Genomic DNA, 21,236 nt, shown 5'->3' on the forward strand with positions numbered 1-21,236 from the left:
AGAGAGTGACAAAGATAGAACGACACTTGTGTCGACTTGTGTCATCAATTGGAAAGCACCCAATAATTATTGAACACACAAAATATAATTATTTGCTAATATAACTATAAATATCTAATACAGTTACTTTAAGTAGAACATTTGAAACAAACTTTTTAATAAAAACGGATGTAAAATCACCTTGTTTAGCGAATTTGTTGCGAGAGGGAATACGTGTTAGGCATATAATTCAAGAAAATATCAGGAAAAAAATAAACTTTGTCGCAATACACGCGTTTTGTTAGCGGCAAACTTTTTACGCTCGTTACAAAGGCTTTTGATTAAAAACCTTGCGGAGCGGGATGTCCACGAGCGAGGGTCCACGAGGGAGAGAAATCTCCTAATGGATAATTCATTCTCGACGAAGGAACAAACGACAGCAGACGTCGCTGAAAAATATTCGTAGGGCCGACGATCCGAGGAATTTATTATAAGGGAATAGAACAGAAGAAGCTTCCACGGAAATCGCAGATGATATCGATGTTTCTCTTGCTCTCGATCTCAGCTGCGCTTCTCACGATCTGATCCCCTTAAAAGTCGTCGAATCACAAATCTCGTGGTTCACAAATTGACGTGGTATATGTTCTTTCTATGCGATTTACCTGAGACCGGAAACGCCGCGAATCTAAATCGCAATTCTGCCTTCTATTGATGTTGATGAGTATCCACGATGACATTAAATTAAGTTAATAACGACAGAAATTTTCGATGTCAATGATCGAGCGTCCGTCGCCGTGCAGTATAGTAATTTTAACCCTTTGGATGCGACTTCCTCGTTTCGATTAAAATTAGTTCGTGTATCGATTGACACGCACTGAAAGTATGTTAGACTGATGAAAAAAAAAATTCTCAATAAATAGAACTTTTTAATTGCTTCGTGTGAGATTAATTTTAAATTTAAAAAACTCCACTGCTGAATACGTTTTATTAATACTAATCCTTAAACGCTTTTACGTTATTATCGGCTTTATTTTTCCAATGCTTTTCCAATACTCTTTTCATTGTTTTCGATTTTTTCATTAATAAAGGTACGAACAAATATTTGTTTGGTACCGTTATGTCCCTAATGCCTGCCATTTTAACTTAATTGAAAAAAATTTTACAACATGTCAATTTTTATGAAAGTTACAAGCAATCGATTTGAATTGGGTATGCCTGTACTGATCAGTGTGTTGTTTCCGTAATGTGGCGTTTAAAAGTTAATATGTGTAACGTGGTTTGTAACCACGTAGAGAATATTTGTTTTTTTTTATGTAGCAATAATTTAAAATAGTTAATAAAAACAGTTTATGGTAATGTAATAAATCATAATATAAATTTTTTTCGAAAGAGAGATACGTAATTAAAAATTGTTCCATGCAAGAACTTAAATTACGCAGAATATCGCGACGGGAAAATTATTATTTAATTCGGCGCGAGGGCATCTTAGATACGTAACTAACATAACACGTGTACGAGTGCAGTCAACGGATTTCCGTAACTCGGCGTAATGTTCTGAGATTACTCGCGCGGCAGCATCCAAAGTGTTAGTATAATCGCGTTAATTAGTCCGAGACACAGTCGGGCGCGATTTGAGCGTCTCGAGATCGATCGATCGTCCGTCTGATTTCACTACTGCCAGGATCTGAAGAGGACGCTCGACGAGAACAGGCCGACGAGGGTCATCCAGACGACGAGATCGAACGCGCTTCGTCTTGATCTGGCGCCGCCGTTCACGCAAGTCTCACGGATGCCGTTGATCTTCAGACCGCGGCGTCCCAGGAGATTATGAACGCCTCGTTTGTCGCTCTTCTGCAAAGTGTGCTCACGTGACAATAGGAGGGAATAGAGCTGATGGTCGGGAGTCCGGGAACAGAAAGTCAACACCATGTCCGAGGCAACGGCCTTCATTACGTGCACAGTGCCGGCGAACTGCTTGTAGTCTGGCCTGTCCGCCAAGGTACCTGCAAATTAAATCAGCAGCCGGGTTAAAAGAAGCGAGCGAAGGGGTGCGATACGCAAGATGCGAGGGTGGAAAGGGACGAAAGGGGTGAGAGGAAGAGGCCTCCCTATCGAATTTCCTGCCCTCGGCTTTTCGCGTCAGCTTCCGTCCGCTGCACGAAGTAGAATCTCTTGTACAAACGGAACTGTCGCGACTGTAGAAATAAATGTCTGTCGACGACAAGTCTATTTTTACGAAGTAGTTTTATCTTTGCGTGGAATGCTTTCGAGTGAAATAGGGAGAAGAGTATGCGAGATAGAAAGCGGGGACACATTTTGTACTCACGGATTTTTGTTTCACGTGAAGAGACATGATATGAAAGATAAAAACTGACAAAATTGAAACTCTCCGCGTCCGAAGATTATTTAAAGATTCTAATTATCAAGTTTATTTAAAGAACGTGCTGTTTTTAGCAATGTTTAAACGAGAATTCTCTGAGATGTATTCGGTAAATTTATCTAGTAATTAGATTTAGTCGACAAATTTGACACGTACGTATTAATGGCAGGAATGATAAATGAGACTCTGGCCCGTAAAGCTTTTTGAAATAGGCATCTAAGATATTGTCAGGATAGGATAGCGCGACAATGAAGAAAGATCGAACAAGCAGCGAAAGCTTGACTTTCCAATTTCCTGCTTCTACTGATACGGTGAAACATTATACAGTTCACTTATATATAGAATATATGCTATGGTTCTATATATAATATAACTTATATGTATTATATCCAAGTATACGTACGTATACAGTGGATAAAAAGAGCATTTGGCCATCTCGTTTCTTTTTTTGAAAAAATTTTATATAACAAGGAAAAGTGTTTCTATAATATATTTTATTCAGCATACTATAAGCAAAACATAATTTAATAAAAATACATTATGATATTACTTTCTTGTTGGTATAAAATTTTTCCAAACAAGATAGGATGCGCAAATATTGTTTCACATACTGTACGCGTGTGTACTGCACTATGCCAACGATATTAAAAACTTATTACATTTTCAAGTTTTGTATTGATCGCTTAACCTTTAGGTGGGGCCACTGCACTTAAAGATACAGTGTTCTTTAAAAGCTAGAAAAGGAAAAGAAAAAGTATCACCTAGAAGTTTAGAGTTCATTATTTTTACATTCCTTTACTTCATAAGAATATAATTAATGTAAATTTAACCGTAATATAGTGTACTAGTAAAAAATATAACTATTAAAATTAAAATTGTTCTTAGAGTGTTGTGAACATTCCACCTATTAACTTGCGTATTTTTTACTTTTAAAGCTCGTTTTCACGATATAAAATATTACCTAAAGATTAAAGGTTACCTCGAAATTCATGAATGAATTTCACTGATGAATCTCTTGGTAACTTTTAATCTTTGGTAACCTTATATTGTAAAAACGGGCTTTAAAAGTAAAAAATACGCAAGTTAATAGATGGAGTGTTCAAAACATTCCTCAAAAAATTTTTATTTTATTATGAAAATCATCAATTTTTTTACTAGTATGTTATAATTATATTCACATTATTTTCTTATAAGATAAAGGAATATGAAAATAGTAAACTTGAAAACTTCTGGGCAATATTTTTATTTTTCTTTAAAGAAAATTATGATATGATTTCGTGTGACACACTTCATATGAAAATGTATTACACAAAATTGATATATGGTATACCGTTAAGCTCTTGAACTCAGTTAATTTCTGTATAGTATTTAAGAAGTGATTAAGTAGCTTGGGTAATGAGTACGAGCATTGCGAAGCAATAAAAAGGTTGATACGAGTAATACGAAATTACAAAGAAGCCAAAGTGTTTCCTTTAGAAACTTCCACAGCGAGTAACAAATAGTGCACAATACCATTGAATTTAGTATCATTTATCACGGACTTGGCACTTTTATCTGAACACGTTTAATGGACTAAGTCGAGGCTTTGACAAATGTAAGTTGCAACCACTTCACCGGACCCCAAGACATAAACTCCAACCTGTGCAATGTTTAATCTGCAGAAATGTTTGATCTAAGTGAATTGACCAGAATAAAGTGCGATCAGTGTTTCGCACTAGATGTTACCATGTGTCTTATATGGAAGACGTACAAAAAAAATTTCGAGTCCTATTTTTATTTATCACGCATTATTCTTCATGTCTTACAGTTCATGTACCTATATTTTACTACACAGAACGAACGGTTTTGTTCTAAGAGAATCTAAGATTTTTAATTAGTTACAGATCTGAAAATAATTTTGTTTGTATCATCAAAATAATTATTTGACGCTTAAACTGCTTGCCAGAAATGTTAGAATGTTAAAGCTTTTCACGGAATTGTCGAAGCTTAAGCATTTTAAATAATTATTTTGATTTCAATAAAATTATTTTCAGATCTGTATCTGCCAAAATTTTTGAATATTTTAGCAAAATTGTTTGCTATGTTTACTAATGCACTTTCCATATATATTTAATTTGGCCACGATTATTATCTGCGGATACAAGACTTGTTGACTAGTCGAAATGATTTGATTACGATTCTACTTGCTGGCTTAGCAGTTCAAACGGATTCGATGATCATTCGTGACAACTCGAAATATACGGGTATACCGTGGAAATACGCAATATTACGGCTCATTACATAGTTGAGGACGCACTTAACGTTATGAAGGGAAATATACGGAGACGAGACGGCGAGCACGTGTACAATCTATATGCGTAATGTGCAGCGACTATAAGCGATGCATGTAGGCATCCCACATTTCGCAGGATCATCGCACGATGTTGGAAATATTTCACTAGAGATAGCACTTTAATACCGGCATTTAGGAGCATCCGTTACGTTTCCAACTAAACTTATTTACAGAACGGACAGACCGATCTACATCTGTCGGATCAACCGCTAATCTTTAATGTAACTTAAATAAATTTTTAATAATTTCGAAGTCGATATTTTTTAAAGCAAAAGTATCGAGAAAAGTTTTGGCACACGACTTTCCAATTTTCTTACATTCTTACGCTTCTCAAATACATATATAATACAGGATGTAAAAAATAAAATAGAAGATTTTAAGAGATGATTCTCACATTAATTTAAACCTTTTCAAAAATTTCAAAAACTGTTCGGATTCTTTTGGTAAAACTTTGTATGTATAAAGATCATGTTTTGAAGACTTATTTTTTGGAAGACGTACATTCTTTTTTTAAATAAAATATTTCCTTCAACTTTGATACTCTGATCTTTATAAGAGTTGTTTTGAATATATAATCATACGTTTTCGTCTTAAATCGATGTGAGAAATCACTCTTTAAAATCTTTTAGAATACTTTTAGAATACACCTTGTATATGTACGTAAAAAATAAAATGTTAATTTTCATTTAAAGACGTACTTTCTGAGACATGCAAAAGTGTTAAAATTACTTGAGAAGCGTAACACAATTTGAAATTTCAAGCGTACCAATTTGGAACAACTTCAATCACGAGCAACGAGTATAAACTATTTTAGACATATATATATATAATATTTTACACTGGTCACTTGTAATTGAAGTTGACCAAATCGTTAAAACGACGATGTTTCACGTACATATGTAACATATCGATCATTGCCGCAAAACATTGTCGTACCCTGGCAATTCATTGAAATGACTGTTCACTGGAACGGTTACGATTGACATTTACTGCGACTGGATTGTTCCGGCTATTAAGCAAAGCGACGTGAATAGCGCGCAGGCAATGAAATCGAAAGCGTGTTGCGATGCTCGTAATTACATTCATGATAGCAATTAGATGTTTATCTATTCGCAACATTCTTCCCAATTGCGCCAATGTCACGGATTATATTAAAACGACATGGTAATTGAAACGCGTACGACTAATTGCATGTGTCGCGAATGTATCAGCAACGTCATCGCCGTAATCGCTTCAGCCGATACATTGTCCTGATTATTATTCAAATTCGTTCCCATATAGCGCGACTATCATTACATTTTGCTAACTATCGCTATGTACATCGCTGTTCTAAATTGAGCGATGAATTAAACGATGATTGCAATTTACTCCTCTCTATGCGCGTAAACAATTATAAATTAACAGCTAAACAGTGTGCCTTACCGATAAATGAACAATCGCGTATATTAATAAGCAAATCAATTAACTGATTAGTTTAACGATTACATTCGTTCCTCTCTGTTTCTCTCCTCCTTGTCGCAGTATTATAACGTATAATGTAGTTGTTTATATGTAGTTCTTAATTAGTTTTCAACAAAATATGCTTTAAAATACATTTTTTTAACATTTACAAGACGGGAAAGCCACTATAAATCTGCACTGAAATATTATCATATTTTAAAGCAAGAAATACAATAAAAAATCATAAATTATAACAAATCTTAATCAAGCAAAAGCTATGATTTTTAAAACAGATCCCCATCCTAACAAGGTTAAATTGATTTTCATTAAAATTTTATTTTATTGAAATTGAATTGAATTTTACGCAATCTTTGATTATGCACTTTTATGTGTTATCTTCTCTCGCACAACTTTTAAGAAAGAGTAAAACTGTCCGTTTTTACCCGAGTTGGAAAACTAGGTCGTATAAGTATAAGAAGGTTTTTATCTTCTCTGGAAAGTTGTTCCGACCGCGTTTATGTATTAGATCTCGAATAGGCAGCACTTACATCCATACATTAGTCTCCCCAGGGTCTCCTCGTCGTCTCGTCAAGCGTCGCGTCCAATAGCCGCGAAGTACGTCGCACGAGAATTATAAATTCCATCGCGAAAAACTGCCCCGGATCTTCGTTTTTAATGCTCAAAGTACGGCAGCTGCAGCTCTGATGAGATTCCCGGAGGCCGAAGTCGGGGGAAGTTAAATTTAGTGAAAGGAAGATGTCGGAGGAAAGTTTTCATTCCGCGTCGTCCGTAAAACGGCAAAAACATTCTCACGGGCAAATCCTCGCGCAGTGCTAGTGCTTTCGGCTCAAGGAACGGCTAATGCACGAAATTGATTTAACTTTCCGTAATAAAGTCGCTTATGTTGCACGAAAAAGTGACCGTTGATCGCGTGCATTTTTTTTTACACTAAGAAAAATAACGCGGGATGCAACACGTTTCGCAGTTTTTGTGTAATCAAACATTTGTATGTGCGTATGTGCGAATGTAATTTTACCCAGCAAATATTCAAGACACGTAATTTTTAAATTCTGTGTGAGCCAGAATTATATTTTGAATTATAAAAAGCTTGTTGTTTGTCAGATAAATACTTGACATGTATTTTTTATTATTTTTTACTTTTTATCTGCCACGCTGTCTCCAAATTTAATTAACCATATGGTAAATTTTATTGTTCACAAACGTACATATGTACTTTTAGTTATTTTCATATTTATACGTAAAAAATAATTATCGCGTTTGTATATGCAAGTAAAAATATTTCGAAATTTTATTGTTTCTCGCTTCCTCCTGCTCGCTCCTCTTTTTCTCTCTGATATAGAAAGATATTCCCCAGGAATTCTATTACGCCGGAATTTTTCTGGTGCCTCGATATTGAAATACTAGGTCAAAATTGGGTTTAACGAGAACTTTCTAACGGCAAAACGTCAAAATTAAAACATGCTCTCCAGTAATTTAATAGAAATGCATTCTTGCTTGAAAGAGATAATTAGAATCTTTACAAAGAAGATTTACGATCAATTAAGGTTTCACTAACGAAAAATCGATTTTAAATTGGTCAAAGAAGAGATTTTTATTTAATGTATTCGAATTTTTAAAATTATAAAAGTCTATTATATTGAATTATCATAAAAGTCTATTATATTGAATTTAACACAGGCGAATAACGAGATAAAGGAATAAATTTTACTCTTTTTTTTTCCAATTTTATTAGAACACTTTTATCTACATTGCATGTCGATTATAAACGACGTGTATTTATCATTTTTATCTTAAAAGCAGAAGATTAATGGCCGTTTCTACCATTGTACATTAACTTTAATCTCGGTTCAACTTACTCTCCATTTTTTTTTAATTCTTAAAACTAGAAAAAGATGAAGAGTTAGTTGAATCAAGATTAAAATTGAACTACATTGATAGAAACGGACATTAGAACCGGTTATTTCATCTTTCGATAAACTATATAATAATTTATCTAATGGATAAACAAAAGAGTAAAAGGATAAGAGCATAAAGAGTATAGGAGAGTTAGAGAGTGAGCTAAAGTTTATCGAGAGGTGAAACAACCCAGCTTTATACAATCTTCCTGCTCTAAAGGTACGTGAAGTCGCTCATTTCAGAGAGACGTCGTTTTCCCGAATGAAGATTCATTCGCGGGAGTATTAATATAAGAGCGAACTCGTTAGCTGTCGTTTCCTAAAGTTTCAGCGACTTCGCAAACAACGTTCGTGCATCAATCGGGTATGTGCACTCTTGCAGTTTCACGATGCCGCGGCATATTATCCTTGGCAGTTCGGATCGTTTTCGGTTTTCGGATTAGTATACTTCGGCAGACGAACTGAAACGAAATCCAGGAGAAACCTCAATCCGCATTACGTTCCGCATCTGCTCGCGCTATTATACAGAATCCCGTATTTGCTGTTGGCCGATAGCGAAGAATAACGTCAGACAAGCCACTCGGTAGAGTGGTTGCTGGGGGAGAAGGAAGAAGAGGGGGAAGGGAAGAACTTGCAGAATCGGCCGGAAAGAAATTAGAAAGAGCAGATGGCCCTGCGACTTTTGAAAAATTATTTTCCGCGTCGACGAGCGCTTTCTCCTCGAAGAAGCGCCTCGCGACGAATTCTTCGCGTTTCCCGTCATTCTCCGACAGCCGGCAGTCGTAATTGGATGTCTCGACTTTGCCAGCTTACGACGGCTGAATCCTATCCCTGCTTGGCTGACGGTTAACCGATAATCACACGGACGATTCCACGAATTCATTAAGATCATTAGCCGGCGCGTCTTGGGAGTTTAATTGTCGTTGGCGAATCGTGTCTTGCCGAATTACATTGATACGCGATTTATTTGTTCCATCTGAAAGGAGAGAATTATCTTGTTTAATATTTCCTTTACGTTCTTTTTATCTGAACATTTTGTGCGGATAATAACTATATCGAATCCTCCAGCTCCCGATAATCGAAGTTTTCTTGTACTATTGAGTGATTTCACCAACTTCAATTTAGCTAGAAAGGATCACGAGGAGGTAACCACTAGTTGAAATATTGTCCCACAAATTACACGATTTCATTTGATTTCAGATGATTTTATTCGACGACAAATAATTTTCTTCATTGTATATGAAGTCATTTGATAAAATAAACAATTTTATTTAATATTATGCACAATTATTTCTCATAGTTGCATGTGTAATTGTCGGATTATACATCGGGATTTCATATGAATTTTACATACAATGATTTCAGGGACTCTGTCTCACCATTACATTAAGTGATCATACAAGTCCACTTGTAATACGTTTAAAAAAGGTAGATATCCAAAAATGTAGATTTTAAAATATAATAGTAATTCATTATTAACAATCGTTTCCTTTATAGAAACATTACCTTCGTGTTTTCGTTCAGATCTTAGAAATCAGCATTCTGCTTTTCACTTAACAAACTTCAATCTCTACGCTTTTAATCCACCAATGGAAGCAAACATAGTAAAGAGGGCGAAGTTGAAGAAAGTATCCAGCGAGCCAAACAGTTTTGTTGAACCAATTTAATCTCTTTCCTTTTTGAAATCTTTATCATTCAGTCTGAATACCGAACGAGTGCAATAACCTGTTTCCATTCATTTTTTATTTTATTTTTTTCTACTGTTCAATCATCAGTCTATTGCAATATTTTTACCATAATATTACTTCATTTTGTTGTAATTTTCTTTCTCCCAAAGCATTGAACAGATATAATTAATTCTTTTGTCCGATTTATAACTATTTTAATTAATCTTTTTATTATTATAATTACCTTATTCTTTTATTATTTTAATAATTACTTATTGTATTAATTTTCAATATCAGAATTGAAGAAATCCATACATAAAAAGAAGCACGCTTGATTTAGAATACTGGATCCTTTTTTTATGTAGACGTCATATTGTCCTTATTTTATAGCTTTCCTTTTCTCGTTTCCTTCATGTTTACAGCTTCTCTCGAGGTTCGCAATGCAAATCTCGTCGAGGAATAAATTCCGATTGATTCTTCCGTGATAGAGAAATGTTCCTATTTCCTTGCGAGTTTGTCTTCATTTGACGATTCATTCAAAGCGCATATTTATCTTAAGAGCCGCCGGTCTAATGGCACGTTCCTAATGCCGATGCAACTTTAGGCGTGAGCTACCCAACCGAATCGTTAATCCAATTTACTCCTCTGTGAGGAGTTGCCTGAAACTTTCGACCACACCCGTCCGACAAGCGCGGCGTGATCGGTTATTCGGACTAGCTTATGATAATCACCTTCGAAAGAACTTTGAACTTCGCACCAAAGTTTACATACTGGATATATGTGTTTCCCTAGCTCCTCGTTATTGAAACAGAGAGACTCTAATAAACATACGAAATGAAAATTCTACTTTTCCATTAATATATTGTAATATCAAAAACTTTCATTACTTCTTTAATTCTTTTATATTGATAACTTTTCTTCCGATATTCATGTTTAAAGAAGAGGTCATTAAGTCGTTTTTTTAAACTCGTAAAAAAAACGTAACGTTTCAATAGACAGATAATTCGGATTTATTATCAGTTAGTTACATATTTCTTTCAAAATTTTATAATATTTTTTTTATTTTATTATACAATAAATCGATAAAATTCGAAGCATTCAAGAGAGAGAAAGAGAAGAGGAAGAAAACGAGAAAGGAATACTAATGCGAGACGTGCAAAAGCGCAACACATTTTCGTCACAATTTGAGACAAATTGGAAAATTCCAACGAAAACCGAGTTTTAATTTTGTCCATTCACGAAAAGTTATTCGAGATACAATAAAGCTGTGAATCGCACGTTAAAATTATTACACGCTTTTCGCAGAGATTGTTCGTCATCTTTCCTTTTTACAATTTTGAAGAGTCCTTCGTAATTCTATTTCTTCGTTTCTAAAGAGACACTTGGCAAAAGATCGTCTGGGCAAAACGCTGCTCAAGAGTGATTGAAAAATTAAGAATCCCAGTTTTATCACGAAAGATTTCTTAATTCGGCTAACTGGGTAACATGGAAAATCAATCGCGATGAGAGCCGTAACTTGTCGTATAATTGGAACGAACGGTCGAGATACTTTGAAAATTATCGAGAAAATCGGAATGCTGAAAGATTCGATTAAGATATAAAGAAGTAAAGCCCACCCACTCACCCGTTCGATTTCAATTGATTTGTCTAAAAGAAGTTATAATCTGAAACCGTGTTACCCTAATTTCGCCAGATGTTATTAATCACAATTCTCGTTTTGTGCAATTGTTCCTTATGCAAATATGTTTTTGCATCAGATTCTCACTAGAACTAGTTTACACGGTTCATTGCGCGGATGTCAAATGTACAATACAAACGCATTAATTTGCATCACTGATAATTAATGCATCTGGTTTCAATATTAATGCACGTATTCTAACCGAGAATAGCCATCGTCTACTTGTTAATTAAATCGCAATGTTGCACTGTTGAATTATGCTCACAATTAGATGCTATTTAACACTGTATTAAAAATTTGAAATGAGAATTATATTAGAACGTAATGAGAACTGTTCTTTATGAAAAGGAATGTTTTCTCATTATCGCACAGAAATAAGTTTTGCTTAAATATAAAGACTATTTAGTACATAAACTATTTTGATTTAACTATAATTTTTTATTGAACAAATATTTACTTAAGTAAGTGTTGATTGGTATTATTCAAATAAATATTTATTAAAATTTAATACATTTTTTCTCGGTGTAAAAATTGAACTAGATACAAATCTGAAAATAATTTTATTGAACTATTGAAATAATTGTGAAGGACGCTCTAGCATGATGAGCAGTACCAAAAAAAGTTTTGATATTCTAGTAACTAGTTTGAGCGTTCTAATAATTGTTTTGATAGTTTAACAAAATTATTTGTACATCTGTATCTAGCTAAATTTTTAAATACTTTGGCAAAACTTTCTTTCCATGTGATAATAAAATATTTCAAAATTAAAAATTAAGACAGCGAATATGTATACCTATATATATAAAATATTTAAGTTTAAAATTTGACAATTACATTCGTTAAAATGTTGTTGAATTGATTCTGGACTCAAAGTTACGAAATATTACTTAGGACACTATTAATAAAAATGTGACGACATTGCATAATGACTCAAAGAAAACATGGGTGATAATGTGGCCTTCCATAAAAATAGCCTTTAAAAATTAATTTTGTTTAGAAAACAATATTTGGTCACAAAATTAATAAAAAAGTAAAACATTTTAGAATGTATGCAAATAAATGTATATACATTCACATAACTTTTGCATATAAGATGCTCAGTACTAAAAATCTCAGTACTAAAAATAGTACATGTAATATAAACTATATGTTAACAGTAGAGCTACAATCGATCATCAAATAATTATTTTGATATGAAAACTTCAAAAAAGAAGCCGTGAGTAATCAATATTTATAGAGGCCCACATTAGCAAAATACCATGCTATTGTTTAAATTTGCTAACTCAAAATATATACAGTCAAATAAAATGTTAAATAGCAAACAACACATTTAAAAATACATATATTGAAAATACGCTCAAGTTTAAGAAAAATGAGGAAGTAGGTATAATTAAATGCTAAAATGTATCTCAGAATTCAAAATACTTGAAAGTAAAAATGCGTTGTAATAAGTGCTGGCTTAAGTATTGGTATATTAGCGTCATGTAACGGCGAGCTACTGAACAAATAATTCCATAAGTAATTAGGATTCGCTATATAATAGCAGAGATCTTAAGGGAGGCAATATATATATATATATATATACACTGACCATAATACCACTTTTTCCTCTATAAATACGAGAATCAAAATAATATGAAAATTTACCGTTCTGCGGGTACATATTTCGCCAAAAGCCTTTTTTCGTGTTAATATTTGGTATCCGGAAGGTAAATTCCAGGTCTCCAGATTCTTCACTCCACCACAGTTTTAATGCAGAATATTCAAACGGTCTCAACTTCACAATCGGACAAAGATCATTGCTGACAATGACATTGGTCTTCACTGGCTTTGTGGGGTCGAGGTTGTGTTGCAGTACTTCTACGACGTACCATTTGCCCATTATCTGTAACGAAATGTTTTCGTAAAATCGACCTGAAAAATCGCATGATTGAATGGAACATATATCTACTAAGCGCTAAGCTAAGTGGATATAAATCGATATCTTTCCGTAAACATGATTTGCACTTGAACCTCAATTCCCAGGATATTTGAGATATTAAAAAGTTGAAGAGAAAAAAAAGATAAGATTCTAGCTCGGGAAAAAATTGGTTCTAGATCGGTTAAAGAGCTTGCGAAGACGGAAGAAAGTGCAGAGACACCGAGTATGTGCGCGGGGGAGTAATCTAGTAACTTTGGCGAAAGTAGATATAGATAATACCGTGAGGAACTTAAAGCAAATTACGGACAATTTATTGACCGGGCGATCGTTAATGATTAAGTCCGTGGAAATAATATCGTCGAGAGTCGAATAACCGCCGAATTCCGATCGGCATAATACGCGCGGGATTTCTTTTTTTTTTTTTTTTCAGCCCGATCATTTCGATTTTATATCTCCGTGAAATCTTTTATACCTTTAATCGGATTGTGCCGGATAATGCTGAATCTCACTCAAAAGTATCTAGTCTATATATTTTCGTCGGATTTATTTTTATTATCCGGAGTGTTGATCGATCTCGCAATTTCGCGACTTCTTGCTTCGCAAGCTTTATGATAAACAACAGCAGCGAATCTTAAATAGAACATTATATAATAGTTGCGAACATTGCCTGCCAAGGGAATAAGATGTTCGTCAATCTTACTCGTGACTCTCCTTAGTGACGTTGACCGATGCTTTAGAGAAGTAGAGAGGCCAAAAGTTAAGCGTATAAAGAATTAGTCTCAACAAAATGCTGAGAAAATCAAACGCCTATTCATCTCCGTTGCAGTAATAATAACGTCGAATAGCGCAGACTACAAAATCGGTCCCAGAGTTTATCTCATGAAAGCTAATCTTGACAATTCTTCCCGTGTAACGCGGTGATTTTGTGAAGAAACTTGATCTTCAGAAAGCGCAAAGGTCAATTCTCATTGGAATGCAATAAATGCAGCTTTTACTTGTTACGTTATCTAGAGGGAAAACTCGCTTTAACTGTCGGTTTAATTTATGCGCAAAGTCGCATGTTATGTACAAACATAAGTAATTGTTTATTCAATTCGCTCGTATATTAAACATGATGCTAATGTACCCACTGAAAGCGCTTAGGTCCGAAGTTGATGTACAGCGGTGATGCAGATTATCAACTTGTTGAGCTCAGATGGTACGATACTCGGTTTTGCCCGCGGGAACCAGCTAAGGAGAGTTCGTTGAACAATGACTATAATAATCTTTGCGGAGGTCCGAGGTCCATAAAGGCTTCTCTGCTTTGTCTTTGCGATACCAGTGAATTTCAGTCTAGCGCAAACGTGTTTTGTTGTTTCTCAAGATTAATCAAGAATATTCATAGTAAATGCTATGCGCGAAATGCTATGCGCTATTTTTATTAGCTTTGTGCTTATTAGTTTTTTTGTCATTTTTCTTCTTAAATCCTTGTGGAGGGAGAAACAGAATTTGTCGAAATTTCTTTATGCTCAATTAGTTATTCGAAAAATGCAGACATTCGACATTTCTTATCATATTTTCACAGATCGAAAAATCTTCAGTGAAAATGACATCCGGTAATTTTGAAGCACTCTGTACGGACGAATGAAATGGCCAAAATAAAAGTAGACGAGGTTTTCGTTTTTGCTGAGTAGATACGCGCATATTGCGCGCATGTACGTGTGTACGTGCGTACACATCTCTGCTTTATTGTACCGGAAAAGCGCCGTAAATCATTGTCGTCGAGGTGTATGTGATACTGGGTCACACAGCGTGGTTGGGGGATTAAAATTAACGAGATAATAAATATGGCCTTTGTCGAATAGCCCGCAAAAAATTTCAATTGTCGTTTCGTCGGGAATCTCGTCGCATGAACAATCGCGGTCGTTTGTTTGAAACTGTGTTATTTTTCCTTTCTTTTTTTAACAAATGTCGCGACTATGTGCAAACGATGTTATTATTAAATGGAAACCAGAAACTATGATGACATAAAATTTACGTTTAAACTTTGTTCTCTTCTTCTGAATTAGGAAAATTAGTAAATTAAATTATAGAAAAAAATGAATAATAATTAAAAAATTAAAAATTCTCATGAATTCTCATAATTTCTGTAGTGTTATACATTAGGAATAAAAATATAGCGTCTTTAGCAAAACTGACATTTTTTAACAGCAACCAATTATTTTGTTTGTACAATAAAAAATTTAGTTGCTTCTACTCAATACACTTCAGCTTTTTAAATAACAAAAATATTTGTTTATGCCAATTAAATAGTTTAATTTATAAATAATCAAAGTAATAAAACAGGTTAGTTTGCGGTTAAATATTTTGTATTTTAATCAAATATTTTGTTAGTAAAATATTTTTCCTAGTATAACAGTAGATTACGTTATTTTGTTCTATGAAATTTAAAATAAACCGAATCAAAATATTCATTTGTACTGACTAAACTGTTTAATTGAAATAAAAAAATTTTTTTATTATTTAAAAAGTTAAAAAGTGCATTGACCAGAAATAACCAAAATTTTTATTATACAACTTAAATATTTGGTTGTTATTGCTTGGTTGTTAAAAAATGCCTCAACTAAACAGTTTTGTTAAAGGTATTAAATCTTTTTTCTAATGTGTGTGACTTTATCAAATTTTTTAAATATGCTCAGCATAATATTTTAGTATAGTATGTAAGAGACAACGATAAGAAAAGATAATAGAGATAATTTTAATTTTGTACAAGGATCTTTATGAAGTTTTCTTCACTTTTAAAAATGCTGACTACGTTATTAAAGTTTGTATAAACTTGTTTTGTTGGTCTTTATGTCGCTTCTTATTCGTCTTAAGAAACCCCGATATGCACCCGATAATAAACTTCGCCGAGTTGCTTTATTATTCAGTCTTGTAAATAAGACATATAATGCCGAGATAGCCGTATGTTGAAATTACGGAAAGTTTAATCAGTATCTATCAACTTGAAAAAGATGAGACCATAGAGCGCTCACAATAGATAGCCCGCATCGTCATCGCGTTGGTCTTGTAATTTATATCGCTGACAATGGTTGAATAAACACAAGCCTTCATTCAAGTTACGAAAGTAGTTGGAAAAGTTTAATTGGTATTTGGCAGCCAATGCGGCTATTATCACGTGTAACGCGATTACATTACACGTTCTCTTGGACACTTCCGATTATAGCCACTAAACTACGATGGAAGATACTTATAAATTTTGATCCAGTTTGGATGTTCGCGTAATATAACAAGATTTAAAAGAATCGTGTGTAAAATATTATTAATTAAAAATATAAGAACGCGTAAAATGTAATAAATATACGAATAAAAAAATTTAAGAAATTATCGATTTTAATTAAATAATATATGTATAATATCTCAGAAAAAATTTATCATCTCTTCCAATTAATTGAATAATTAATTTGATAATTTATATTAATTTGTTTTTTTAATGAGCCTTTTCTGGTATATACATACCTCGTCTTTCATTGCTTGCTAGATTCATTTTGTTAATTACTAAATTTTCAACATAATTTCTATTAATTTATGAAAATTTTGCAGGTTTTGTAGTCATAAAATATATTCGGTAATAAAAAATTATATTATTTGTTGGATAAACTGATATATTCACCGTGGCATTTCGGACGACGCGAATGTAATAAATGTATTTTTTGCGAATTGAAAGCACATCACCAACGTGAAATGGTATAACAATCGCGCAGGGCTTTAAAAGCCCAGTGTTCCGAATAATCTTATATCCCTTTAGTAGATTTAACGTTCATTTATTTTAACCAGCAGTTTTTCACGTGGGAAGATTCGCCGCATAAAATCGGATAAAAACCACTGCCAGGCCACAACGATTTTAAGCTCGACGCATTGCCAAACTAAATCCGCGCTACTTGCGCAAAAGTCTATTTAAAGACACCTACAAAAAGGATTTTATCCTCCTCTTTTTTTCACATAAAAATATAGTACAATCTATGTTATAACTAATTCACAATGGTAATCAATACATTTAATTTTTTTATTTTAAGAGCTAACTCATTTTACGTTTGCATTTGAAGCCTCGTTCTTCGTATTTAACATCCATAATTAAGACTATTATAACTAATTCACACAATGGCAATCAATACATTTAATATTTTTTTATTTTAAGAGCTAACTCATTTTACGTTTGCATTTGAAGTTTCATTCTTCCTATTTAGTGCCCATAATTAAGACTAACGATTAATACGAGGCACGTTGAGCACTCCAGTGTAATAACTCTTGGTGTCCAAGGAATTACCGACGAACTCAGCTGACCCTGCACAAATTCGCAAATTATAATTACAAACCGAATAATATACATGCGTTTTGTCTGGGCACGGTGACACGACGCTGGGTAAAATTGCCGGCAAATAAACCGGCGCATCGCGCGAGGATAAATTTTCGTTTATTAGACACTACCGGACACCCGGCACGGACGCGCTTCGTGACTTATGCATTCGCTATCGTAACGAGAACGTCAGCGTTTTCACGAGAATATTGCAGTAATTAGTAGCAAGGTAAATTACCGTACGCGTACGCTAATAGCGGGTAATTTCCGAAATAGTAAAAAAAGGAGGGGGATGGAAAGCGACGTGACGCGTGTTTTTTCCGAGTTCCACCTCGTTTCAGTTGCCTCATCGATCACGCAGTGAAAGAAAGAGAGAGCAGCCATCCAAAAAATATATATTCGACTGCCTAAACTCGGTTCGCTGCTCGTATATTTCCTCACGTTTCGAAAACTCTCTTTCTCTCCTTCGCAACAACAGCAGCGTGTGCCTTATGGGGTTTATGCGGGGAATATCCCGAGAATATACGAAGCAGGGATGTACGTTCGGAGTATACGCTCGTACTCTTCCAAACCGTCTCCGAAATACTTGCCCTTTCGCCTCTCGTAATACATATTTGCGAATTGAGGAGCCTGGCTCACGTTTCCCGCGAGACATAGCTTTCAGGGAGGCATTGAGAAGGCTGGTGGATTCATCGAGTGGGTCTCCCCGGCGGTTTCGGGACAGCTGGCAATCTCTCCGGGAGAGACGGTGCATTTGCATCTTTACGACTTTCGACGGCGCTTGTCGTTCGCGTCGCGACGGACGAGAGACGAGCGGTAAAAATTGGGGTAGCGCACGATCACAAATTGGGAAAAATGGGGAAAAAAAAAGAATGTGTAAGGTCGTCTCCCCACGGGGCCACGTGTGGCACGTTATTGTATTTATGTCTTTATTAAATTCCACGCGCGACTGAACGCTGAATTTTTAATATTCTTACAGCGTGACATTTGCGATATGAAATTCTACTTTTGGCGACGTAACATATTCCGTCTTCCCCCTCCCTGACTATTCAATGAAACAAATCCTTTAACATTAGCAACGATAATATAGTATGTCATGTCGTGATAAATGGTTATCACGTTAAAATATGTGTGTGATATGTTATAATAACAGATGTTCCTTTTTTTATCAGATATATTAACAATTAAAGGTACCGATATTTTCCAGTTTTAATCTACATGTTATTTTTATTTATATTTTGTTATACTCGTATATGTATATGTTATTTTAAATGTTATTATTCTTTACGTATAAGCATCATCTAAAATTTTCGAATAATTGATAACGTCAAAACCAAATGTAATTGTCAATATTAAAAGCCATAGCGAACACGTGGTAACGTCATACGGCAAAAAGTAAATCAGTTCTATGTTACAGCGGGTGTCGATTTTAAAATAAATTGTCACATTGCTGTGCCTGCACAAAAGGAATTTAATTAAAACACGGGAATTTGCCTCTCATCGATTCGGCACCTCGTTCGAACGCACATTGACTCGTTATCGGTAGTTTTATGTACAGGGTGTCTCAGGTCTGCCGAGCTAACTTAATTTCCCAATCAATTTGTGGTTTATGTTCCATGAAGATAAATGTTGAGGTTCCAATAGCATCCGAGTTCCAAACGATTGATAAAACTGTTCGATAAAATTTGACCTTTTTTTACGACACGAGATACTCTCTAAATTTCTTGGAGTGAAATCTTACTCCAAAAGCGTTAATAAAATGCTGCCATTATTGAAAAAGAGTGCAAATATTTTGTTCTTTTCCAATAGTGGCAATATTTTAACTCTTTTGGAGTGAGATTTCACTCTAAAAAATTTAGAGAGTAGCGATGTATCTTACCTGCTGAATACAAATTTATTGGCCAAATTTGACTGTCACGTCATAATTTTGAAAAAATCGTCGAAGAGGCTAAAAATGGCAATTTTCAGAATTTTTATGATATTGTTGCTTTGCCAATAAACTTTATTCTAAATTTTGTTACTGCCACGCAAAAGTATTATTTTTATCTTTACAATATATTTTGTTTTGTTTCGGCGTGATTTGTCGTTGGAAACTATTGTCCTTGTACGTGGAGAAGGAATTTTGTTTCATCGTAATACTGGAATTATATGAAAAATAAGTGCTTTTGTACTTGCAAAATATAATCGGATCGTACTAAATCATGAAGTAATATAAAATTGACGAAATATTATTTGACAGGAAGGTTGTAATTTTAAATGGAATTATATGGAAAATAAGTAGCTTTGTACTTACAAAACGTAATCGGATCATACTAAATCGTGAAGCAATATAAAATTGACGAAATATTATTTGACAGGAAGATTGTAATCTTAAATTATACGAGATTGTAATCTTCCATACTGTATTTTGTCAATTTTATATTATTTTTTTATTTGATATGATTCTATTATATTTTGTAAGTACAAAAGCACTTATATTTTTTCTATAGTTAATACAGGATTAAGATGGAATAAATGCCTTTTCCATGTATAAAAAAGAACTATTTTTAAATTGCTGTATCTCGAAAATGAAAAATCATACCAAAATGGAACAAAATACATTTTAAAGTTAAAATTTGATACTTTCGGTATTAATACTAATATGATTTACGATATTAAAAAAAAATTTGCTACAACGTCATAAAAACTCTCAAAATTATCATTTTTAGCCTCTTTGATGCCATTTTCTCAAAATTGTAATAGCCAATTTTAATCAACAAATTCGTGTTTAGCAAGCAAAAATATATCGAAAGAAACTTTCACATTCTTGTTGAAAAATGATGTTGCAGTAATTAATAGCTTCTCTCTTGAAAGTAAAAATTTTTCGTCATTTCCTTACACGAAATGAAAAGAGAAAAATATTAGAGTATTATCAAAAATAGGAACGTTATCACGAAAATCTTTTAGGATTCTCGTTCTTGAAGATGTAAAATTTAACAAGCTGCATGTTTATATAAAATGCGTTGTTTTCGTGCATCTAAAGATATTTTTCCTAGTCGTCACGTTTTCTTACAGTCCGTCGAAAATAAATCGACTCGCGGACGTTTCTTGTGTACCAGACAAAACACAAAGGGAGTGCGGGAGTACGGATGGCTTAGGAGAGCGTAGAGAGAAATCTCGAGGTTCATAGGGACAAGCCCTACCGTCCATAGGACAAACCCCAGTCTCGACGGGACGGCGAGCTTAAAATGAAAAAAACGAAGAAGACTGTCAAGATACTGTAAGCCTCTCGTATATCTTTCCGCCGGTATCGTTTTTATATTTAAATCGATATTCCCTCGACGGTATGGATGACAGTTAGCCCTTTTTCATCCCGATACGAAGGTCGATCGCGAGTCGTTGACGGTCTCTCAGTGGCCGTCGCTTATCCTCTTGAATCTATTTACCATTATAAATTTTTTGCAATAATCGCGCTTGCAATATGCAAGTAGGATCATTTAACTTTAATTACTTTCTTCTTGAAATAATGCAAAAGACTATGATTTATGATCTCACGGGCTTTCCATTATAGTTCAGAACAATGGAGCTCTCGATGAATTTTTATTTCC

General features: G+C 34.1%; 1 protein-coding gene across 1 annotated transcript in view; it reads right to left on the reverse strand.

Annotated features, from left to right (window-relative positions):
- Positions 1-1,437: 1,437 nt before the first annotated feature.
- LOC108763202 (uncharacterized) overlaps positions 1,438-21,236 on the reverse strand; it is a 75,454-nt gene continuing 55,655 nt past the window's right edge. Inside the window, exons 2-3 of the mRNA XM_018510630.1 lie at positions 13,040-13,277; positions 1,438-1,982 (exon numbers count right to left, since the gene is read on the reverse strand). Of these exons, the coding sequence (XP_018366132.1) occupies positions 1,651-1,982; positions 13,040-13,277 (570 nt within the window). The 3' untranslated portion in view covers positions 1,438-1,650. The remainder of the gene's footprint in view (positions 1,983-13,039; positions 13,278-21,236) is intronic.

This window comes from Trachymyrmex cornetzi, unplaced genomic scaffold (genome assembly GCF_001594075.2).
Source record: "Trachymyrmex cornetzi isolate Tcor2-1 unplaced genomic scaffold, Tcor1.1 scaffold345, whole genome shotgun sequence".
Lineage (NCBI taxonomy): Eukaryota > Metazoa > Arthropoda > Insecta > Hymenoptera > Formicidae > Trachymyrmex > Trachymyrmex cornetzi.